The sequence below is a fragment of the Marmota monax genome, unplaced genomic scaffold (assembly GCF_021218885.2).
Source record: "Marmota monax isolate L192 unplaced genomic scaffold, Marmota_monax_Labrador192_F-V1.1 WCK01_AAM20220418_F8-fsc00156, whole genome shotgun sequence".
NCBI lineage: Eukaryota > Metazoa > Chordata > Mammalia > Rodentia > Sciuridae > Marmota > Marmota monax.
The window spans coordinates 3,794,438-3,820,467 of record NW_026694013.1 but is presented as its reverse complement, the minus strand read 5'-3'; the positions used below and the strand labels follow the sequence as shown (position 1 = coordinate 3,820,467).

Sequence of the window (26,030 nt, the reverse complement as noted above, 5' to 3'; positions counted from 1 at the left end):
ATTATTAGATTTGCTAAGTTGAACCTGTGCAAATGCAAACTGTCTGCATACCACTGTAAAAACTAGGACCTAGATGAGAGAAGGGCCCTGAAATGCTCTATTAAAGGCCACCAGGGGGGCTGGTTGAAAAATCATAAAATTTACCTTAAGGGTGCCTTTCTGGCCTTCTTTCTAAAACTAGTATATTCTTATTAGACCACCTGGAATAGTTATTCATGATAGGCTAGGATAGGCAAAAAAGGAAAATTAAAATTACTTTAAAATTGATTCAAAATCAAATTCTCTCATAAGAGTAAAATATGCAGGGAAAATTAAATATGTTGGTTTTTCAGAATTAACATTCTGCTTTTTGTGTTATTTCTGATTAGGTTTAATAAATGAAAATTCTCAGTCTTTGTAGTCACTAAAAGTTACCTTACATGAGTTTCTGAAATAGATAGCTCCTTGATATTTCAGATCTTTCCTATGAGTGATCTGCACTCTTGTGATGTTTCTTTTTTTTTCCCTAAATGCAGTATCTGCCTCTCCCCCATTCTCCAGTATTTTCCAAGTCTCACTAATCATAACATTATTCTCCCGGAAAGGTTTGAGATGCATTGAAAGTACAAAAATGAAAAAAAAAAAATGAGACAAAAGAGCATCTGATATTTAACTCAGTGTATTATCCATTTAAAAAATGAATTTAATGAAAATGAAAACTTGCCATTTGGGTTTTTTTTTTAAATGGATTGGTTTCCTACTCATGTACTTGATTTTGTACTGACTCAGCAAACCTCAATACTCTTTCCCCTCTAAGTTGCTAATGCAAAGTAAATAAAATTAGTTATGGCTAAGACATCCTATGCTGCCCTTGACCAAATCGGCACTATCAGCCTCTTGATAAATTCCTCAAAGGCAGAAACCTGACCTGATTGATTTTTATACCTTAAGCATCCTACTTGGCCATGGCATTTCGGAGCTTGCACTTGGGTATTTAGGAATGAAAATCCAGATATTGAAAGTTAATTTTACAATAAGTTTCATTCACTCCTCTAGAAAATAGACTGTAATTGAAGTTTCAAGGTACCTATGAGCTGGAGAGGAAGTTGGCAATTTTCCCCTTAAATGTCTTAAGTGTGAAATGTTGTGAGTTATGTTGGAGAATTAAAAATTTAACTAGTTTGGGACCAGATGTGTTTCGCATTCAGAATTTTTCAGATTCTAGGAAAATGATACAGTAGATACATCTTACTCTATGTAATTTCCACAGTGCATATTGAAGTGAATGAATATTCTGATAGCAAAACATATGAATTGTCATTAGTGAGATAAACTGTTTAAGACATTAAACGTTTTCATGTTGGTTTAGGGCAGAATTTATAGCCGAGTAAGTTCAGATCAGATTGAAATTTCTACCAAATGAATTTAAAACAAATCACATGAACAGAAATCCCCTTTGTTTTCAGAGATTTTGTGGTTTTAAGTGAGTTTTCTTCAGCATTTGGGGACCTATAATGTTTTATTCTTCTATTGGAACTTTTTGCAGTGGTTCAGTGATCATTGTGCCATTTCTAATTTCAACTGGATTGGTAGACGCTCCTGCCATTCTCCTTTTTCCTTTAAGGATGCTAGGAAGGCAAACATCTGAAGGGAGTTTTGGGATAATTAAACCCTGAAAGTACTTGTCTCACATAGACCTCACAAGATCCTCTGGAATAGGATCATTTCCATTTTACAAAGGTTACAGGGAAGTTTGGAGTGAAGTGACTCATCCCATGCCACAAAGTTAATGAGCAGCCAAACTAAGAATCAAACTTGAGTCTTTTAAGTCCAAGTCCCATTCTCCTCCTACCAAATGTTATTTTCATACAAAAAGCTTCTGATGAAGCTGGAAATGATGATTCAGATATATGTTAGTCTAGAGTTTAATGATTGTATCACATTGCCTACAGAACTTTCATTTAAATCATTTAAGTTACTTTGGCAGAACTGCACTGACTAATAAAGTTTGTAGTGATTATTTTTTAAAGAGGGATAGAAGTGAAAAGTTAGCAGCTAATTTTGATTATGGAATAATGAGGATATTTTGTGTTGTTCTCCATTTTTGTTTTAACTGTTTAGATGTGCCTGGCATCAGAAGGAGTGAAAATGGATGAAACAAAGCTAATAAAAGCAAAAGAATCAGATGGTGGAAGAATTAAAGAATTGGAGAAGGGAAAAGAGGAAAGAGAAATAAAAATAGAGAAAACAGATGAAGCTGGGTTACAACAGGAAGGAGAATTTGAAAAATCATCCAAGGAGAATATAAGAGATTCTAAGGAATTTAGAAATTTTGAGGAGCTACAAATGGATAATGTAATGGCTATAAAAATGGAAGACCCCAAAGAAATTAGAAAGGAAGAATTAGAGGAAGATCAAAAATACAGTCACTTCCCTGATTTTTCATACTCTGCCAGTAGCAAGATAATAATAAGTGATGTTCCCAACAGAAAGGATCACATGTGCCATCCTCATGGAATTATGATCATTGAGGACCCTACTGCTCTAACCAAACCAGAAAAGCTAAAAAAGAAAAAGAAGAAAAGCAAAATGGATCGACATGGAAATGATAAATCCACACCCAAAAAGACGTGCAAAAAGAGGCAGTCTTCAGAATCTGACATTGAGAGTGTCATATATACCATTGAAGCTGTTGCAAAAGGAGACTGGGGTGTTGACAAACTTGGAGAAACCCCACGAAAGAAGGTTCGCACATCCTCAAGTGGCAAGGGAAGCATTTTGGATGCCAAGCCACCAAAGAAAAAAGTGAAATCAAGAGAGAAGAAAATGTCAAAGGAGAAATCCTCAGACATCACCAAAGAGTCAAGACCTCCAGATTTCATTAGTATTTCTGCCAGCAAGAACATTTCTGGTGAGGTGCCAGAGGGTATAAAAGCAGAACCATTGACTCCCACAGAGGATGCACTACCAACCAGCCTGTCAGGACAGGCTAAGCCTGAGGATAATGACTGTCACAGAAAAATAGAGACCTGTGGTTCCAGGAAATCTGAGAGGTCTTGCAAAGGTGCTCTTTATAAAACCCTGGTGTCTGAGGGCATGCTCACCTCTCTGAGAGCTAATGTTGACAGAGGTAAGTAACTGCTACAAACCTAAAAGGAACATGAAAACCAAGTGGAAGGTCTGTTTTAGACCCATTGAAAAGCATCTCCATAAAGGACAATATGATGTCCAGATAGCTTCTTACATCCAGAGGGTTCTCTGTGGTATGTGGGTCATATTATTTTTTTACTTAAATGTTTGCCAGCACCATTCAGAAGAGTACATACCTGTAAATAGTTCTTGAGATGTAAATATTCAAAATGCCTAAACCCTTTCATTTTACTGGTATGGGCTGGCTCATTATTTTGATAAATCAGTATAGTGGAGCTTTTGATTTGGTTAAAACAGATGAAATTCTCTAAATGAAGCAGATATATTCATCAGGATCTTGAAAATGTAATTGAAATTTTTTTTTAAAACATGACAGCACCCAGAAACTTAATTGTTGTGTATACCTTTATTCCATGTAAATTTACCTATCTTAAAATATAGCATCTGCTTAGGGTACTTATCTCTTGCCACGCTATATTCCACTAGGTCAGTAAGCTTTGAATGAAGATTACTTGGGAATACATAGTTCTCCTGGGATGTCCTTTCAGTGAATCTTGAGGAAATCAGAAGTGTGTATCAGCAAAGGGCTTGCTTGCTTTAAGCTGGTTATCAAATGGAAAACTTAGGTCTGTCTCTTGAATCCTGTGGTAATCTAATCTGTTAAGACAATGTATTCTAGAAGTTACATTAGTTACCTTCTTTGCATGTTTCATTATTAAAGTCCAGTGTGAATCATCTCTGTAAGTTACAGATAGTATCAAACAAATAACACCTAAGAAATCAAGAGTTCACCTGTGAAACAACTAAGATGATTTCTCCCAATCCCAGTGTATTGAGCACATGCTTTCTTCTTGAATACCCTTAGGTAAACGAAGCTCAGGAAAAGGGAACTCCTCTGATCATGAAGGGTGTTGGAGTGAAGAAAGCTGGACCTTTAACCAGAGTGGAACCAGTGGGAGCAAGAAGTTCAAGAAGACAAAGCCCAAGGAAGACTCTCTCCTTGGGTAAGTGCTCAGTCCACCTGCACTGCACAGATCCCCGTGTAGTTGGACGAATGAATCAGTTGTCACTTAGACTTAGTAAGCTCCCTAGAAAACAAAAATCAAGTGTATTACACAATTCCTGCTGTTAATACATTCATGTGTGTGATACCCCCATTCACTTTTAGGCACAATAGAACTTATGTAGGTTTTACACTTGAGTCTGAGTGTAAATCAAGTTCCACCATATAAGCAGTGGTGGTATTATAAATCCTTTAATATCATTAGGACCCTTTCTCATATCTGAAACTTTGGATGGATATTGTTAATATATTTACATTTTGCCCATTTTATGTACTCTATTTATAGTACTATATTTATATTCACTTAATATTTCTAAATGTATGCATATATGTGTATAAAATATGATAGCTGGAAAATGTGAGGTAAATAAACTTATGCTTCTGTACCTCTAACCTTGATTAGTTCAAACCATCTTCTGTTGCTCTAAGATCGAAATATTAGATTGAGAAGCTGGGGATGTGGCTCAGTGGTAGAACACTTGCCTAGCTTGCAGGAGGCCTGGTGTTCCATTCCTAGCACACAAAAGTGGAAAAAATTAGGTTGAATATTCTCATGGTACAAAGGACATTCAAGGCATTAACTGTGCATTGAAATGTAGTAGTAAACAAGCAGTGGTATACATCAAGATAAAATCATGAAGAATTGTTTCATACTTAATTTATGCCAAAGTCTTTCAATAACAATCTTATTATAAAGCATTTTGTTAATAATATGTAAGATTCAGTGCTTTGTATTGGTGAGGAAAGTATCTGCATATTTGGTTGTACTGTTTTGAAAATCCTTTGAGATTTCTCATTAGCACAATTTGAAAAGAATACATTGAATGGAAATAATTCTCTGTTTTTTCATAAGTGCTTAAAAGTATGCAAATTTTATGCATTTGGTGTATTTTATTTGTTTTATTCATAATATTTGCATTTCTATTTGTGGAATACTGTAATATTTTTCCTCAGAAATTACAGTGCTTTAAAGTCTGGTTAATTCTAAGACTCTAGGTCATCATAAAGTGGGAGGATGGTGCTGGCTCCTCAAGATTATTTATATTGAAATAATATATTTATAATTGTATATATTTCATTTCTAATATTTTAAAAATCCAAAGTACTTCAAATTAGTTTTGCTTACATTATGCTTAAGTAATGACATGAATTTCCTCCCATTTGTCATTATCAAATGATACTTTCAATGCAGAATTTCCGAAAAAGTGATCATTGAGCTTTTAGATCACTGTTTTGTATCTTCTAGAATAGCTGTCAGTGCCTTCTGAGTCTAAACAACAAGAGGGAAGCAGGTCTCGTTACAGAAGTGCTAGGTGAAAAAGCCAGCATCAAGGCTCCCCAGTAGAACTGACTCTGATACTTCTATTAGAAACTAATTTGAGAGAAAGAGATGTTCTCCAGTCTGGTGAGAAACCGAATAAGTTTGAAACAGTGTTTAAAAATCTGTCCCCAAAGAAATGAGTATTTTCATCATTTCTGAGAAAGCCACCTGTATATATTTGAGAGTGGTTTTCTGGTGGTTTAAATCAACCCTACAATTTAGTGCTCTTTCCTCCTTAACTACTTTTTGACCTGTCAGGATCCAACTGTTTGGTATTACCTTGTTTGTAACATGCCAGTATAGTGCCTAAGCAATGAGAAATGATGGTTCCTGTCAGTCTCCTTTGAGATTTGTAGGTGAACACTATCTTTTTAATCTCAGATAATGTACTACTTGTTTAGTTAGTTACAGCCAAGAAAAATTCAGTTTAATATTTGCAGTTCTAATTTTATAAAGGTCTCCCAGAAAAAAACATAGATGATTATCATTGTTCTCTTTAAAAATGTAAACAGTCCCAAGAGACCATGTAAGTTATGTCCTGCATTTTCACAGTTGTCTTTTGTGGATATTCAGATTGTCTGACAAACTCATGACTTAAAGAAAAAAAACATTCTGATAATATCTGATTAATAGCAAACTTTCTATCAGCATGAGCTTTTTTTTTTTTTTTCCTAATTGATGAGAAAAGATGATTTTATTGGTAGGAGTATGTCCTACCCATTACCCTCCTACTGCTCCACTTAGTAATGGCCATTTTCTTTTAACATTTGTGTTGATCATCTGACCTTCTTACCTCTGTTTCACAATTCTCATACCTCCCTCTAAAACTGAGAACAGTTTTAGGTGGGAATATCTCAAGTGCATCTCATAGCTGGAAGCCAAACACATTACCAAAGCTACTCTCTTTCCATACACCTTTCATTTCCCATCTACCAGGCATAGCAGTTCTGTAGCTTTCCCCATCTGTCTCGAGAGTGCCTTAGTTAATAAGTCTCATGAATGATATCCACCAGCCAGCCTAGGATCCAACAGATAGGCAGCCCATTGCTCCATGGGGACCTTGGAGACAGTCAAAGCCATTCCAAGGATTCCCCAGCCTTGCCGGTGGACGTTTTAGTCATATGTGCTATAAGTTAAAGTGGTGTTGCCTCTCACCACTTCATTGAAAACTGGCTTTACTTTTCTCGTTGTGTTTTTTTCATCTTAATATGATCTCCATATTTTTTTTTCTGATATTCAAATTTCATGTGCTTTGTATGTATGTGTGTGTATACATGTCTTAAGCATAAAACTGTATATATATATAAAACTAATAAGTGTGTCAATACATATGCATATATATGAATCTTTAGAATGAAAAACTGAATAAGGTATGCTTTGTACTGAACTTTATGAGAAATTCTCATGTCAATGGAGAGTATGACAAATTCCCCACTTCAAACATATTCTAACATTTTAAATAATGTTTCTACTTTTCTAAGGTAAGGATGCATCTTGTCATATGAGTTTACAAAGAAAACTTGGTAAATTCAAGCATGTCAGAAAATGTGGATTTTTTTTTCCTTTGCACAAAATTTATTTAAAATGCCTCAATTCCTAGGGACCCTGTTTTCAAATGCAATATCTTAAAACTATGTCTTGTATCATTTTCTGTTTAAATATTTGGTCATGTGCTGATTGATTCCTCTCCCCAATTTTAATAGCTCAGTAAAGCTGGATGAAGAATTTGAAAAGAAATTCAACAGTCTCCCTCAATATAGTCCTATTACATTTGACCGGAAATGTGTACCAGTCCCAAGAAAAAAGAAGAAGACTGGAAATGGGCCCTCAGAACCGTCTAAAACCAGCAAAGGTTAGCCTTCACCTGTACCTCCCTGCAGTGTGGTCAGACTCTCAACCAGCCCCTTGGCTAAGCTTCTGCAGTTCCCTTTAGATAAGTACAATAATTGTATTTAGAATTAAGGCAGTCGGGAGTCACAATTTCTGCTTGCTTTTCAAGATTATTTTGGTCCCTGCCTCCCTTTTTTCCCTCCCTCATTCTTCTTCACCTCTGTCCTTTGGCATCTTAGTCTGTACATTGCCCTTAAAGGTGTATCCAGCTTTTCCAGATGTGTTTTATACAGTCTTCAACTTTCTGCTCTCCAGAACTCTAATTTGGAATGTAAAACTTTCCAGAAACCGCTGAATCAAACCAATTCTTGTCTTCTTGAGTCTACAACAGGTTGGGCTCTGGACTATAAAATCATTATATTTTCCTAATTAGCAGAAGCTATTCTTCACTGGCAGTATGGACCAAATGAAAATAAAAGTACCTGCAATACTGCAGTGATATATATTTTACTGGTTTTGTTAAATTTATAAAAATGCTTTGTTTAGCATATTTATTTTCAAGAATTGGCTTCTCCCTATCTGGCTACTGTATTTTATTATTATTATTATTTTTGTGTGTGTGTGGTGCTGGGAATTTAACCCAGAGCCTGGTACATGTTAAGCAAGTGTTTTATCATGGAGCTACATAACCCAACCCCTCGGCTTCTCCCTGTGTCCGTAAATCTCTTACAATTATCAGCATGACTTGGCAGATCTTAGCATGACCATTCAAAAAAGGATTTTAAAGAATGTGGGGCATTTTCAGTGGTCTCAATACCTGAGACTCCTATTGACATTTGTGGGATGGTGCTGAGATGCCAAACATCCTTCTCTGCTCAGGACATTCCAAGCACAAGGGAGATTGTCCTCTATCCAAAATTATAATATTGCTGTCATTGAGAACCTTGTCTTCCACCTTGACTTTAGGTCTGAAGATTGGTGGAGAAAGTATGCCTCCAGTGAGCTGTCCTTTAGGGACAGAAAATAAATGGAAGAATTGGTGTGGCTGAGCTACAGCTGCTTTCAGGATCAAATTCTGAGCAAGATTTGATAGAAGAGTTTTTGTAATTGTCTTGCAGAAGTGGCTGTCTGTTTCCTGCTTTGTGTTAAATCAGATTAATTCCTTCCTTTTGTGTATTTTAGATAGATCATATATAAATATTAATGGAGAGATACAATTTTGTGGATTTTTGAGGGGATCTTTAAGATATATGGATGAGGGAAAATTATGATGTCTTCTAAAAATAACTAAACTGTTCTCTCTCAAGACCTAATCATTCTTACAAATTGCCACACAGAGGGTTGCTTTGAGATCTGTATTTCGGGACATCATTGAATGACTGGTGAAAATTCCCCCTTTGGGATTAAAGGAAAGGAGATACACAAAAGTCATTTTTAGGATTAGCTGTTTTTCTCTATGGTTAATAAAAGTAAGACTAGTGAATAAAGTACTGGAAAAAGAAGTATTGTTGCATCAATTGGTTTGCTCATCTGGGAAAATAAAATAGCATTGTATCAAGGTCTTCCAAAATGGATAGGAAAAGAAATAAAGTAGACATTGACAGGTAGTAGCTGAGCACTGAAATGGACTACCAAATGAAATTGCAGTCTTTATGCTCTGGAGAGATTTAGGAATAGGCAAAGTAGTCTGTTAGCCCAAAGATACCAGCTACCTTGAGCTCCCATAATTCTTGGATTTAAGGTTGCTGATAAATACTTGACAAGCCAGTAAAACGGAGCCTAATTGATTGATGTACAGGATGCTTTCCTTATCCCCCTCCTTGTAGTTCAAGACATTCATTTTATTGCTCTGAAGTTGTCCAAATTATCTATCAGGGAAGGTAACATTAGATTTATTTTTGTAAAGCTATAAAGCCCTGAAGTTAGAATCTATTTTCATGAAACCTTCTCTTGGATCTTAGTTGTCCATTATGTGATTTTCTTCTCTCAGCTGAGATTAATAGTATTTCTTTTGATGTGACATAGCATTTCAGAAAATGCTACTTCATACAGTATCATCTTGTCTCTCTCAGTATGCCTCTCAAGCCACAAAGTCACTGGTTCTTATCCGGTATATAAATAATAACATATGGGAAGTCTTCCAAGACTTTAGATTTTGCTCTGCATTCTGTTTCATGAAGTAAAATGCAATTAAAACAAAGCAGAAATTAAATAATATATTCTTTATTTAACAAACTAAAGAAATAGTATTTGTGACTGATTGTAATTTGGCATTAGCAACACCAATGTACTACACTACAAGTTATTAATGAAATTATCATACCAGCTGTGCCGTAATTGCCTGATCTTTAGGGGATAGATGAGATTGTTTTCTTCAACTCTAGACCCTTTACACCTTTGCATAATGAATCATCCAAAGCAAGCACTGTGTATGGAATCATTAGAAGGATTTGTATCCTTAGGAAACTCATTTTCCCCTAAAAATTTGCCATTGGTCCAGTTTTATTTTCTCATATACTGTCATTGAACATTCATTATATTTTTTCATGGTTTATACTTAGTAGATTTTTAGATAACTTTGGCTTATCAAATGTACAGAATTTTTCTGAAATTTAATTTTTAGAAGAAATTATTATTTATGCATTTATGCAGTTGTGTATCTCAGAATCATTATACTTATGTGGGTTTATTCCTCTATCTTCCCATTGGTGGTCTTGTTCATATTTGTTTTTCTCAATAGTTTCTTATCCATTACCATTGTCTTTGCATTGTTTGTGCCCTGTCCCTTATGTCTATATAATAGATCTTGGCAAAAGTAAAAACTTTTGCCAAGAAAGGGATGAAAATAACAAAGTGCCATCTTCCTCCAACTGGGTTTGTGCTGTGTTACGTTGAGAACTAGAATTTCCCTTCACTTCTAAGAACAAAATTATCCAGTAAATTATTATGGACCTAACATACTGCAGTTCAGTTAAAGTAGCCCAGTTTGACATTGTTTTCAATCTGACATCGTTCTCTTGTAATTGTTTGTTTTAAAATGAAAATTTTAAATGATGACCCTAAGTTTAATTGTAACTTCATAAGAGATTTGTTTGACATGTTACTTTATGTATATTCCTGATGTATGAAGCCTTGTTTCCAAAAGCATCAGAAGTCAAAGTTCTGTGCAAAATTGTAATTTTCAACAAAGTAGGGTCTTGGAGGAAACAGGAAATTGAGGTCCATTTAGGGTGTTTGATAATGCCCCATCTTGACCTTTGACTTAACTTTTCCTCTTTTATTCCTTCTATTTTTATGTAGTTCATTGACCTTTAACAAATATACTATGGTTTCTTTTTATTTTTTTTTCAGTCACACTTTTTTTAAAAAAAAAAATTTGTTTTAGTTGTAGTCGGAAATAATAGCTTTATTTTGTTTTTATTTGGTGCTGAGGATCAAACCCAGGGCCTCACACAAACTAGGTGAGCACTCTACCGCTGAGCCACAACTCAAGCCCCTTCAATCACACTTATTTTAAGATTGAATTTTTTTTTTTTTATCACAGTGGTAATAAAAGAAGCAGTTTCACAAATCAAAAGTTGAAAACAGAATGTTCCCTGTTTGGGATTGAGTCAATGAGGGGATGCTTTTCGTCTGAGAGAACTAAGATTGGCTAATAGTTCAGCCAGCCTTTCCAACTAGGAAGTTATAGCTGTTCGGTTAGGAACAGTTCTTCATTTTGTTCTAGAATTGTTTTGAGAATCTTCATTGCCATCACACTTTTTCAGAAACATGGTGACAACACATTTGTAATATGTTTACTCTTGTAATCTTGAGATACTTAACAAAGCGTGCACATCCAGCCCAAGAAGGTAGCTTTTCTGCCTTAATGAATTTTAACTTCATTGTGGCTTGTACACTTCTGAGAACTTACGCACGTCAACAGATCCACATGCTTAGCAGCTGGATGCACTTTGATATAAATGATTTCAAAGGAATTTATTATTTCATTAGTTTCTCATTATGTGTTCAAGATAGAAATGGCACCCTGATCTTCGACAAAACCCTTGCTCTTTTTGTAGGTTGAAAACATGAAAGTATAAAATCTGGGGGAAAACCACCACCATTAGAATTATGCCTGACATTTGTTTATGACAACAGTTCTAAAAAGCGGGTTCACTTAATTTACCTTTCCTGCTGACCGTAAAAAATTACCATACCAGGTTAACAATGGAAAGGCTTCTATGTCACTATACAGTCTTACCCCCCCCAAAATGTCCATTTTCAGCAAGCTTTGAACAATATGTCTTGGAAAGGTTATTATTGACCTGTCTATGGCAACCTGTCACCCCCTTGGCTTGTTTTAGGCCCTATTTTCTACCCAGCTATTATGTTGGAGGGCAAAGGAGAATATAGGCCATCCTGCCCACGCACTCAAACAGAGACAGACCTAAGCCAGTTTGCATACCAGCAGTGAGTGATTTTATCACGAGGACACTGAAGTTGATCTAAATATTCTCTCAAGAACTTTGGTAGGGAAAGAGATGGAATGGAAGCTTGAAGGTAGTAGAGTAAAAAACTTCAATTCTTTGTTTTCTGAATGATTCTTTCAAAAACTCTTTTCTCTCCTTTTCACTTTCACCTTTCCCTGTCCTCCATGGACACTTCTGTGTTAATCTAAATTTATATTACATTTTAAAAGATGGTAGTAAATTTCCTTGTATTTGCTATTTGTTATGAATTTTTTACTTAATTTTCTTTAGACAACATTTCAAACATACACACCATGCTGGTGAGCAGAAATTAAATTGTTCACTTCTTGACTCCAAAATTACTGCTTTTCAGTAAATATCATTAGATATTATATATTACTTTCTTTTCAAGTTTGTCACTTTCTTTGAAGAAATTGTCATTTGCTTTAGAGTATTTTATAGCTATGTTTGTGTGGGTGGCTTGGAGCAGAAATTTTAAAATGTAAGTCTCTATAAGCTCATTTATGTACAAAAAGCACTCTGGATAGTCTCCCCCCCGCCCCCCGCCTTGGTAATATTGCTAAGTTCTTTTTTAGCTTTGTCCTTAACTTGTGCACTTTTTAGATTTCTCTAAGTATAGCTGGATCTGAAAAGATATCCCCTTTCTTCTTTCCTAACCCTGTCTATACATCAGTTTGCTTCTGTGAACCACTTTTTCTGATCTCATCCTCGCTGTGTACCAATATATTATCATTATTAATTATTTTCCTCCAGGTAAATCTACTAGGGTCTTTGTGATCCTGAGGAGTTTCAGAACTGTCTTTCTGCTTTTGTTTTCTGTGTTTGCCAACATATCAGTCAGGTGCACCAGCCTGCAGTTTCCTGGGTTTTATGAAATATAGGAGGCAGTGATTGCAAACAGATTATATAGAACATCTATAATATAGCGTGTATATATGACATTTTTTTTCATACTACCTTCAATTTATTTTCTTTTATTGCTCACTTTTTCTCAAAGAAGCAAACGAGTGCCTTTTCTATTTCCATTTCAAACCAGCAACAGACAATTCAGAAGTGTTTCTATGGGTTATTTAGAGGGATGTCTTGGTGTGTTCATCAAAAAAACACTTACACAGATTTATGGTGTCAGTAATAACAGCAACAGATGTCATTTCTTGCACACTTTGTGCCAAGCATTGCTCTCAGAACTTTATTTACTTCTTGTGAAACAAATATTTACTGAGAACCTGTCATGCACTAAGCACTATTTTAGGCACTTAGGTTATATCTGTGAATGAAAGCAAAGAACACTGCTGCTGTGGAGGTTAAATTTTATTGGGGTTTTCAGACCATAAATGAGCCCAAAGTAAGCAAAGTTATTATGAGTGTAGAGGTGAGAAGTGGTTTGGAAAAAAGAATAGGTTGACAAAGCAGCTAGGCCAAAGACCAACAAGGGAAGAAAAGACTTGAGCAGTACTATAAACTATCCAGAACTAACAGACACATATGAAACACTATCCAACAATAGCAGAGTGAACATATTTCTCAAGTAAACATGGAATAATCTCAAGAATATGCTTTGCAAACTGATATATTTAAAAGGATTAAAATAATACAACACATATTGTTGGACCACAGTGGAATAAATTTAAAAATCAATAGTAAGAGAAAACTTGGGAAACTCATAAATGCATCAAAGCTAAACAACACACTCCTAGATTACCAGTATGTCAAAGAAGAATTCAAAAGGTAAATCATAAGGAACTTTGAGGTGAGTAGAAATGAAGAACACATATCAAAACTTGAGGGGATGTAGCTACAGTAATGTTTAGAGAGCTCTAAATGCCTAAGCTAAGAAAGAAGATGTCAGATCAATAATCTACCCTGCCTTTCACATAAAGACATTGGAAAAACAAGAACAAACTTAAACTCAAAGAAAGCAGAATGAAGGGACTAGGGTTGTGGCTCAGGGGTAGAGGTCTTGCCTAGCACGTGTGAGGCACTGGGTTTGATCCTCAGCACCACATAAAAATAAATAAAGTTATTGTGTTCGTCTACAACTAAAAATATTTTTTTAAACAAAAAAGCAAAAGGAAGGGAATAATAAAGATTAGAGAGGAAATTAACAAAGTTAAATGGAATAAATAAAGAATAGAAAAATAGAAAATCAATGACCAAAAATTAGTTTTTTGTAAAAAAAGAAAACAAAGTTAAGAAGCATTTAGCTCAATTGTAACCAGCAAAAAAGGAGAATATTCAAATTAGAAATGGAATAGAGGACATTACTATCAGTTTTACAGAAAGGAGAAGCATTAGAAGACTATGAACAATTTTATATAAGTAAATTAGATAACCTAGATAAAACAAACAATTCCAAGAAAGACAGAAACTACTGAAACCAACTTAAGATACAGACAATCTGAACAGACCTATAACTATTAAAGAGATTGAATTAGCTTAAGGGGTTTGAAATATGCCTAAAGAGTACCAAAAAAAAAAAAAAAAAAAAGTCCAGTTTCAGATGGCTTTACCACCAGATTGTACCAAACTTTTAAAGAAAGAATTAGTACCAGACCTTCATAAATGAATCCAAAAAAAAAAAAAAAAAAGAAGAGTGAACATTCCCCAGTTTACTTTGGGACTCATTCCAATGTCAAATTAGACAAAGAAATGAAAACTACAGGCCAATATCCTGGGTAATAAGGAGCACAAAAATTCCTTAACTAAATGCTAAGAAATCAAACTAGCAAAATATCAAAAGAATTACACACTGTGGTTATGTGAGATTTTATCCCAGGATTGTAAGGTTGGTTTAACACCACAAAATCAGATCGTGTAACATTATTATATCAACAGACTGAAAGCCAAAATTACATGATCATCTCAACAGAGAAAAATTTAGTACTTTTTCATTAATAAAGACTGCAAACAACACATAGATAATACTATACTTTTGTTTTGAGAGAGAGAGAGAGAGAGAGAGAGAGAGAGAGAGAGAGAGAATTTTAATATTTATTTTTTAGTTTTCAGCGGACACAACATCTTTGTTTGTATGTGGTGCTGAGGATCGAACCCGGGCCGCACGCATGCCAGGCGAGCACGCTACCGCTTGAGCCACATCCCCAGCCCAGATAACATTATACTTAATGGTAAAAAATCAGACATTTTCCCTGTTCCTGACATTCAGAAACAGGACAAGTATGTCCACTCTCACCACTTCTATCAACATGGTACTCTGTTCTGAGCAGTAGTTAGATAAGAAGAAACTGATCTGCCTTTGTGATCTTGTGATCTTGTGATAAGAAGAAACTGATCTTTTCAAGACTGAACAGAAAGAAATAAAACTTACTGACATGAACTTGAATATAGAAAATCCTAAGAAATCCACTAAAATACCCAAATGAGTTTAGTAGGGTTACAGGATACAAAATTATATTTTCATATACTTCCAATGAACAACCCAAAAATGAAATAAGAAAAACAACTCCATTTACAATAGCACCAAAAAGAATAAAGTACTTAGGAATAAATTTAACAAAAGAAGTGCAATATAATGAAAACTATAAAACATTGTAGAAAGAAAGATAATATAAATGGGAAAATATCCCATGTTCATAGATTGTAGGACTTAATGTTAGATAGAAACATTCCCCCAAACTAATCTGCACAGTGAGAAAGGTATCATTTCCACAACCTTAGAATGACCATACTCAAAAAGACAGATAATAGTAAATGTGGAAAAATTGAAACCCTTATTTATATACTGCAAGTGGAAATATAAAATGATGCAGCTGCTTCTTGGCAGTTCTTTAAAAGGTTAAACATTGACCCTGTAATTCTACTTCTAGGTGTATGCCCAAGAGAAACAAACACATACATCTACACAAAAACTTGTACATGAATGTTTATAACAGCAATATTCACAAAAATAAACAATTGATATAAATATCCATCGCCTGCTAAATGGATAAACAAGATGTATTATATCCATACAATGAAATACTATTCTTCTTATACTAACCACATATAGCATGGATAAGCCCATAAAACATTCTGCTAAATCCTAAAGCCAATCAAAAAGGACTTTATTGTGTGGTTCAGTTTATATGAAGTTTCTATAACAGAGAATATTAGTGATTGCTTAGGGAAAGGGGATTGCAAGTACAGGAGAAGTGATAACTAAAAGATGTGTGGTTTATTTTTGAGGTGATGAAATATTCTAAAATGTGGGGATGTTTGCAAGTATCTCTGAATATCAAAAACATTGAATTATATACATTAAGTGAGTGAACTGTTTTATATGAGAAGTATATTTCAGTAGAACTTTTTTGTTTTTAATCAGCTTAATGATAATTTTGTGAAGGAAAGGCAGATCACAAGGGATGGGAATGGGGTGGGGTTGCAGTTTTGCAATGGGTGGTCTGGAGATGCTTGAGCAAAACCTTGAAGGTGGTGAAGAAGTTGGAAGAACATTTTCTAGGCAGAGCTGACAGCCAACATAAAGATCCTGCTAGCAGGAGAGAGACTTTGTATGTGCAGGGAGTAGCCAAGGAGGCCACTGTGCTAGAGAGAAGTGAAGCAGGATGTGAGCTTACAGATACAATGGAAATTTGTAAGGTGGTTGGCTTTTCAAATACACAGCAACATGCTGGGGTGATGCATCTGTGAGCTGGTATTTAAAGCCCTGAGACCAGAAGTAATCACCAAAGGAAGGAGAATCAATAGGGAAGAGGACAAGGACCACTCTAGAGTCCAGGGCTTTCCAAACTTAAGACATCTGGGGAAAGGAAGATGCAGAAGAGACAAAGAGGGAAAGAATGAGGGAAGAGAGAAAGCAAAACAGCTGTGTCCTGGAATCCAGGTGAAGGAAGCACTGAAGGCAGAAGGTGGACCTGGAGGGAATAGCTAGATTGGAAGATGCATGAGCACCATGAGCCTCAGCTGTTGGCCTTCATGCAGCAGGTTTTCATGAGTGGCTGGGTGAAAGCCTGGTTATAGTGAGTTTAAGACAAAACAGAAGGAGAGAACTTAGAGACAGCAAAGGCAGTCCTCTGAGGGGAATTTCACTGCAGGTGGAAACCTGCAGTGGACATGAGGGAAGTTTGGGAGAACTTTTTTTTTTTTAAATTTGGGACAAATAACATATGTTTGTATACTGATGGAATGACCCACTAGAGAGGGAGGGTAGAAGTGACTAGGCAGGCACATAGTTAGTTCACCTCCTGCCGGAAGGAGAGCACATCACAGAGGCTGGTAGGTGGGGAGATGCAGCAGTAGCTGCTTGTGACACTGCTCACTTTATCCTCACACCAACCATGTGAGTTAGGCACTGCGGTTGATTTCCATGTACAGATGAGGAAATAGGAGTTACGTAAATTTATGCATACAGGAGTATCCTCAAAGCATAGAAAGTGCCTACTTTGGGGAGGTCATTGCTGTCGTTGGTCGTTGGTATTTCTAATTAATTGGAAAGCCTCAATTCCGTTTTCATTTGAGACAACTAAGACGGATTCTGAGATTTCTCCCCTTCCATTCCAGGAAAAAAAAAAAAAAAAGTTTGGTTTTGTTTTGTTGGTTTTCCAAATATCTTTCTGTTTTTAAATCACTTTTTTCTTCCTAGAGTAGCCTCCAAAAAGACCAGAAAGCAACCTAATGCTCTCAGGTCAGCTGTCATCCTGAAGGTGCTGTCCTTGTGAAAGTCAGTTCTCTTAGGCGATGAAATCCACATGCCATCCTTTCCTTCATGGCATTGGCATCTAAATTGGAACCTTTGCTCTGTAATAGACCATCACCATGCTTCTGGTACTGGTTGCAATCCGTTTCCACCCACTTAATCTGCAGTTTCTGCCTAGAAAGTTCCAGCCCTAATGGAGGCTTCTGCCCAATACTTTCCAAGGAAAATCTCACTGGGTTTTACACAAGCCTAAAGAAAAGGGCAGAGTCCCAAGATGAGTGGAGATGCAAGATGATGTTTCTTGCAACTGGATTTACTCTTTCCACAGGAGGGAGGAGGGTGTAATTGTTTTAAAACACACAATATTGTTTTGTAAAGCATTGCAAATTTAAAATATATTCATATTGATATTGTCTGTAGGTCCTTTCCAGTCTCAGAAAAAGAACTTATTCCACAAAATTGTCAGCAAATATAAGCACAAAAAGGAGAAGCCTAATGTTCCAGAAAAAGGTATTGGTGCCTTCCATCCTCCATTAAGGTTTCTTGATCGCCTCCATTGCCAGCTCATCTTGAGTAAAGCTTCCGCGTGCACCTCCTTTACCTTTTTCTCCCCTGTGCTTGCTTCAGTGTCATCAGCTCCTGACTGGGCATTTTTTTTTCTTTCTAGACTCTGCAGCTAATTATAAACTTCCATCCCTTGGATTCCTACTCAAATCCATGTTTGTCTTTTTGTACAGAGTTCCATATGAATTTTAAAATTGATTCTTCTCATCTACATTTGGTACCTTTTGTAATTTAGTCTTTTTGACCTCGTGTCTATTTATTTCTTTGGCTCTTCCCCGCCCCCCATGTCTGGCAGCCCTTCACACCATAACCACATTTTTCTGCTTCCTGAAATCTTCATATTCATGTCAAAGTCCCACTGTTGGGGATTGCCATGGACATTTTTCTCCACTCCTAAGTTCTAACTTGCCTCTTTTCCTCCTCTGTGTACTTCAATGTTGGCTGAACTCTTCTCCCAACTCCTACAGTCACATAACTGTTATTTCCAGAGGGCCCTAGAGACTTAATGTACCCCACCCCTCCTCTCCCCTGAACATCTATCTCATTGTTATGATCTTGATGGGCCCTTGAACCTCTTCAGGACTCATCTCAAGATCTCTTTCTTGGAGTTCAGGACTCCTTCTTCACATAAAAGATAAATCTTCCCATCTGGCTCAGTATAGCCACAAGTCGGGCTTCAGTGTCTGCCTGCATGTCAGTGTCAAACCATAAACCGACTCATTTGATGCACACTCGCATCCTACTTGCATGGCCAGATGTGAAGCACTCTGTGCTTCCTGAGTGAGGCTCTCACTAGCAGCTGTCTTCTGTGTAGGTGAATGCACCTGTGTGTGCCTGTGTGTAACATCCTCTTACTAAATGTGGGCTTTCACCTCTATTCAGCCTCTTTTTTGTTTGTTTGTTTTGTGTATTTATGTATATATTTTTTTCATTTGCTTCCAGTGAAGAAACTTTATTTTTCAGGTAAAATTGTCATACCCTTTACTGATCTTCAAATTTTCTGTATTAAAGTCAAAGAAATTACCCAACAGTGTATTTCACAAAAGACAAATTTTGTTTATCCATTTCCTGTGTAGCCTCCAGCCATAGCTTCATTAGTTTAGTTGGCAAATACAATTTGAGAACAAAATAATTGAAATAAAATTCCATTTTATTTTTATGATGTTTCATATTTAAGTTACTTTGTACATAACCTTATTTTTATAGTATTTATATCCATATTAGGAATACAGTTTCACATTTTTTTTCTATCATTGTTTTTAGGAAGTGGGGATAAATGGTCAAACAAGCAACTCTACTTGGATGCCATTCACCCTACAGAAGGTAAAAGAATGAACACAGTGTTTAATTTCAGATAGTCTAAGTTGAAAATTGAATAATTTTTTATAGACTTAAAAAAGTCATCATTTATATAGGTTCAACCAATAGCATTAGAATTTGTGTTAATAATTACATTTTGAGGTCTCCTGCAAAGAGTCAGACAGAATATATTGTGGTGTTTAATTTATGAAAGGAGAATTTGACACCTTTGAATGACATTAATCAGAGATTTGAGTTTTGTTTATGACATTAATGACTCGCTCTGGTGAGTGTTAATTTATATGAGTTAAGGAGCCATCCTGCCCTTCTTCCCATTGATTCCCCTTTTCTCATCATAGATAATTTTAAAGACCTGAATACTTTTGTGTAGTGTTTACTTCATTTGAAAACTAGAAGGAATCTTAGCAATCATCCAGTTTGGACCTCTTTGATTTACTTATGTCCAGAAAAGGAACCTGTCTACAAAATATAGTTTCTCCTTTACTGAAAAGGAGAAAAAAATCAATATGTACATTTGACCCTAGTCACTTTTCAGAAATACTCATATTTTTAAGGTATTTATAAAAGATATTCATGTTTAGCAAGGTATGGTGGCACATGCCTGTAATCCCTGGGACTTGGGATGCTGAAGCAGGATTCTGAGTTCAAGGTCATCCTTAGCAACCTAGTGAGAGCTTGTCTTAAAATATTTTTTTTAAAGAAAGGAGGTATAACTCGGTGGAAGTTAAATTCCCAGTTACCAACCCCCCAGTGCCAGTTCTAGTTTGAGTTACATTTATCAAAAACTTTTTTGGTTTAATGGACATAATTCATACATGCCACGTCTGCTTTTGCATCATTTTACTTTTACAGAAAATGACATCAATATGAATGTTTTCTGACCCATTATTTCACATTCACAACCTCTGTGAAGTATTATTTCTGCCTAAGTGCAGGCAGAACAAAATATGAATTGTGCTGTTCCCAGCCTTCAGTCCTAACATCCCCAAATTGAATTATTAGCTCTTTTGTATTATAAAAATATATTACACACATTTTTTATAAATATAAGACACTGATAGGTCATCAGAGAAAGCTAAAGGCATTTAAGACCACATTACTCTTCCCTTCAAATGATACCATTTTAAATACTTCCTTTTTTGTTTTGTTTTGCTTAGCTTTTTTTATACATTAAAAATGCTGCTGAGTTGCCACAACTAGTGTAGTATGGCAGAAAGAACACTTAACATAGGGAATTAGGTAGGTTATCAGATCTGCCACTAATCAGCATTTTTCAGTAGGACAGATTGTTTAGGATTTACTGTCCACATTTGTCCTATGTACATATGTGGTTCTCATGTGTTGAGGGATTGGGTGAATGATAGGATGTAGTAATTCAGAAATCACAAATTTCATTTTCCCCTTAACATTTGATGATTTTGTTACTTTGGTATCTTTTGTGGATAATGTGATGCTAGAAGCACCATATTCTGCAGCCCTAATTTTCTGCCTTTCAGAGATAGAAAAGTAAATCAATTTTGAATCTTACAGGTAGTCCTCAGAGGTTAGTAGAAATAGAATTATTATTGGTGATATTTAATTATAGATATTATTAATGTATATGGAACACAGCTTTGAAGAGGATGCACTGAAAAATGCATGCTGTTTGTTTATTGTAGAGTACAAGTTCATTTCAAATGGCCAGGAAAAAAGGGAATCAATTTGAGTATCAGAAAATTACTAGTAATTTAAAGTGACCTTTCTTGGTTATTTATTTTCCTACCACTCCCAGCCTTTACTGGTTCAGGTGGTGACTATGTGCTTTTGAATTATCTAAGCCCTTTACTTCATCCTCTCTCTCACCTATGGCCAGATCTCTGCTTATTACAGCTTTGCTTTGGAAGGCGTAAATACTTAGGGACAGAAAATGAAGCCATAATCCAGGATAATTTTAACATGTATAAGCCATTTGGCTCAAAAGTTAGGAGTTGTTTGTAGCTAGTGTCTATAATAAAAGCCTTGATTCACCTGAGGCTGTCCAGCTATTCAGCTGTCCCTGACTTCTGTTAAAGTGGATGACTTGAAGTTCACTTGTACTTTTTTTACAACATCCTGTGTAGAATTGCTTTTGCAACACTGTTCTTTCCCAAAATATCTGAAATCTTTAGATCCTTAGTTGTACATCTGAGGGTTAAATGCTAAACTTATAATTTATTGTGTTTTTTCTCCTATGCTTTTAAAACTAAAAAATGGCTAAATCACTTCTCAAAACTGTTATATAACAACTAAATATATTGCCTATAACCTAGAATTAAAGGTACAATTTTCTCATAAAGAAGACCTACCTTGCTGCCATATTTGTTTCTGTGAGAACACGCTGTTACATGTCCATGATGTTTCTAATTGCAATAATAATATAATTAATACATCTTCATAGTTTACAAAGGACTTTCACATATGTTTTTAAAATTTCATCTTCATAGCAGCCCCATTGAATTAAGGAAGGTTTTATTAATCCTAAACACATGGCAGGGAAGTGAAGCATGACCAATACAAGCAAAAGGGAAGAAACTTGGATTCATGCCATTGAAGCCCCTTTGACTACTACAGTTTCAATTGTTCAGACATATCTATGGACTTTTTAGTCCTTGTTTGGTTCAGATGTAAATATAAAAGGTATATTATCCCTCCTCCCCCCCAAAAACACACCCAGAAACCTCAGACTTGGAATCTCCATCAGATTAGTTTATTTTCAGTATGTAAATGTAATCACAGGCAGGAGAGAGACTCTGGTTTATAGTTAGATTTTTCAAACACAATCCTCAGTTTCCATTCTAACTTGATCTCCTTTCTCAGCTTTGAAATAGTTGCTATATAACTTAAGCAAAGTCTCCCAGAACCTTAAATAAGTCTCATTCATTTGATTCTTTTTCCTTTGTTCTATTCAGAATCTGATTGCTGTATTAGTGCATGGGAGACCAACCAAAGGCAATGAGATTTCAGATCTGGCTATAATAATTCAAATTGAATCCTCCAGTTGCAAAGTGAATTCATGATTCCAGTGGCCTCTTGGGGTACAATCCACATGCAGTACTGCTTTCCCCCGAACATTTTCTCAACATTTGGGGAGTAGAGTTTGGAAAACAAGACAGCCTCTTATTGCCACATTCCTAATGTGGCTCCAGGAATGAGCTCATGTTATCACTCTCAGATGATGCACTTAAAGTGTGTTATGGTTATTCTTGAGTATAAAATCTAGCCCAGTGGACTTGTTCTTAGTGCTTGGGTAGTCTTGTATGTTCAATTAAAAGCCAAAAGAGAAATGACTAATTTGCTTTTAGACGACAAAGCCCTTTCTTTTCTCACATTCCCATTAGTTCCTGGGGTGTGTTGAGGGGAGAGGGAGAGCAGGACATAGGTTCCTCTGAGCCTTTTCATTTCACATCCCACACCACCCAGCCTTTTGTTTGCTCTGCCACTGTCAAATCTTCTGTCCCAGAAGAGTACTTTTTAGACTCAACCTTACTTTCCTTCCCCAGTTTTCTCTTAGGAAAAGGTTCTCTGTGAGGGCTAACCTTGAGGGGCGGTCCTTGGTATAACTCTAGCAAGGTCAAAGTCTGTACTTTTTTCAATGATCTACAGGGGTCATGATTCCTTCTAGGTCTGTTAGTAAGTTTGGAGGAGACTTCTGGGTAAGCAGCGTTACCTGCTTTCGTTGGGGGTGGTACTTATGAGAACTTCCAGTGTAATATTTTTTGCCCTTTTCCCTTGCCCTGCAACCAGATGCACTCTTTTACTGTCTCCCAATATGCCTGTGTGTTATAACTTGAGTGTTGCTGATGTCCTTTGGCTGGCTGGCTGGTCTTGGACCCTCTAGCTCCTTTTCTGCTGAGTGGATGCTGGGATTTTGAAATTTCCCACGGCCATATGTTTGGGATTTTTTTACTGTTAAACATTGAACTAACAGTAGATCCCCATTTGTAGTCCTTTTGCCCCCATGCCCTTGGCTTCTTACAGTGATTTTACCAATTTATCTAGAACAAATTAGAAAAGGAACAACCATTTAAAAGAATTGAAATCATTTGAAGAAGTCACCAGTAGAAAAGAAAACAGTGCTATGCAAGGGAGTGCTATTGTTCCTCAACCTTGGGACTCTGAACTGAATGAGGGCTTGTTTTTTTCCTACCCAAAACTCTAACTGTAGACCCTGTGGCAAAAGGATTATTTTAGGTCTGAATCTCTAGATTAGAGCTAATCTAGTCCACCCTCTGTTTTCACATGAAGAAACTGAGACCTGTGGTCCCAGAGTTAGTGAATTACAAAGTCAACAGTGGAATCCATGTCTCTGTTTGACAGTTATTTCCATTACCCCTGTCGATGTGGAAATCTGATCATCTCTTCCAGCTTGTTTGTCCTTTTTCTGGTAACTATTTCTTTTATCTCCTTGTACCTTCTTTCCATAAACAGTTCTTCCAATGTACTGTACCTTTCATCTTTGGAACCTGGCCACGCCCTTCTTTCTGCAAGTGTTTGACTTCTCTAGGAAGAGGAATTAGAAAAAGGGAATAGATTAATATTCTTTTGGAATGGCCATCTATAATGTAGTGATCACACTACAGAGGTGAATAAGACTTCTTCTGTAATCCGAAGAGATTGGGAACATTGCCAAATAATTGGTGTTTTTCAGTTTTTGTTTGGTTTAGTTTTTTTTGCTTTTTTTAAATAATTGTTATCTTAAGCCTATCCCCACACAGCCATCTGTTAAGCAATACTGAGATACTGACATAATGCCAAGCCACAAATCATGGTGTAATTTCTGTGTCTGTACTTTATTTTAATGAAATTGAAATTACTTCCCATTTGTTTTAGAATGTGAAGCCTAGAATCAACTTCGTTCCTTTTAGGCATCTTTCAAAGACAAGGTTTCATCATGATTTCCGGGACAAAGGACTTATTAATTCATAGCCTGTTTTCCCATCTCCTAAGCCCATTAGAGAGCTAAATTAAAAATCTTATAGGAGGCCTGTACACCAACAAGTGTGTTTTTCCACACCCTAAGCTAATCTTGCTCCATTTTCCTGTTATTTTAGCTGTTCTTCGTTTTTATGTTTTATGCATTGCTTTATTCTATGTCTACCTTTAGATCCACCTTCTGACATAAATATCTTCGATTATTCATCAGGTTTCCTTTGCTTTAAGTTTGTTTTGTCAGACCTTGATTTTATGATCCATAGTCCCCTCTTTTAAAAAATAATTTCTATGTCTGTTTTAAGAGATTGGATGGTTACAAAGTAGGGGGGTGGGGGCCAGACCTGTTTTCCCTGCCTAAAAATGCTTTGGCCACAGGAATGGGAAAAAAAAGAAATCTCAATCATAGCACTTGTCTACATGTATATACTCATAAATGAACTGAACTCATATCTGCATATTCTTTTTTACTTTTGAATTAAAGGGATGAGAATGATGAACTCCAAAGGAAACAAGTATATAAAACACAAGTATTCTCATCAAATTTAAGCCAGAGATAAAGGCTTTAATTGCAAGTGTGTTCTTTACTCTTGATATAGTGACTCAGGATACAAGAGTGTACTATTAAATTATTTATTAGTTTTACCTTGAGTGTACCTACAACTAGTCTCTCTGTCGGCATGTGAGACTTGATTAAATTACCTCACTCACCTTGTCCTAGAACTCGGTGAATGGGAGGGTTTTATGTGTAATCACTTCACAAGTGTTTGTCCTGTCCTTAATGAGAGTCAATGTGCATAAAAGGAGGTCAGTTCTCACAGATTCTTTTCTCAGTCCAGCCTGGTGCTTAGAAGCAAATGTCCCAACCATCAATGTAAAATTATGAAGCATGGGACCCTGATCATAGCTAGGACTTGGGGTCTATTGAGGTACAGATTTATATACGTTATCCTCCCTACCAACCTGCAAGATTCAAAGACTTAGAAAATGTTAAAAGAGAAGGTATCTTCATACTCTGCCCATTATTTATCAGAAGAAGTACACATAAGTAGTAAACATTATAGAAATGTTTGTTTTAAAATTTTTCCATCAATAGTCTGAAAACTCTGACTATAAATTCCCTATTCAGATAGGTCTGAAATTTAGAAATGTTTCCTTCCAAGAATAATGTCAATATCTTGTGTTTTGTGTGTGTGTAACTATATATGGTTTGTCTTGTTTCAGCCATATTTTCAGAAGACAAAAACACCACAGAGCCTGCTTATAAGGTTAAAAATGTCTCATCCATTCCCAACACTCCAGAGCCAACAACAATGCAAGAACCTTTGGTGGGCAGCCAAAAGAGAAAAGCAAGGAAAACCAAGATCACACACCTTGTCAGGACAGCAGACGGCCGGGTATCACCAGCAGGAGGTACTTTGGGTAAGAAGAGGGAGCTCTAGGCAGAGATGTCCAGAGTCTCATTGGCCAGCAAATGACTATAAGCCAATGGTGGCTTCTCATTGAAAAATGGACTGTTCTCTAGCTTTATATAGACTTTCAAACATGTCTTATTCCACACTTTAAAAATCATACCTATTTTCCAAGAGCATATTTGAATTCCTAGAAAAGAAAGGTAAATTTAGGACTGTTAGCTCCTTCCTCTTTTTTTTTTTTTAAGCATGCACAAAAACAGTCTTGATGAAGTAAACTCCAGAATAGCCTAGACTTTTAAAGGTACTAGATGAATCT

The 26,030-nt window shown here is 36.0% G+C and overlaps 1 protein-coding gene across 9 annotated transcripts in view; it reads left to right on the top strand.

Moving 5' to 3' along the window:
* Bbx (BBX high mobility group box domain containing) overlaps positions 1 to 26,030 on the top strand; it is a 285,419-nt gene that overhangs the window by 248,017 nt on the left and 11,372 nt on the right. For 6 of the 9 annotated variants that reach the window (XM_046464029.2, XM_058585477.1, XM_058585476.1 and 3 more), the window contains 6 exons: positions 2,101 to 3,109; positions 3,995 to 4,133; positions 7,217 to 7,365; positions 17,889 to 17,978; positions 19,296 to 19,355; positions 25,524 to 25,721. In XM_046464029.2, coding sequence (XP_046319985.1) covers positions 2,101 to 3,109; positions 3,995 to 4,133; positions 7,217 to 7,365; positions 17,889 to 17,978; positions 19,296 to 19,355; positions 25,524 to 25,721 — 1,645 coding nt within the window. The remainder of the gene's footprint in view (positions 1 to 2,100; positions 3,110 to 3,994; positions 4,134 to 7,216; positions 7,366 to 17,888; positions 17,979 to 19,295; positions 19,356 to 25,523; positions 25,722 to 26,030) is intronic. The other 3 variants (XM_046464035.2, XM_046464036.2, XM_046464037.2) reach the window with 3 other exon arrangements.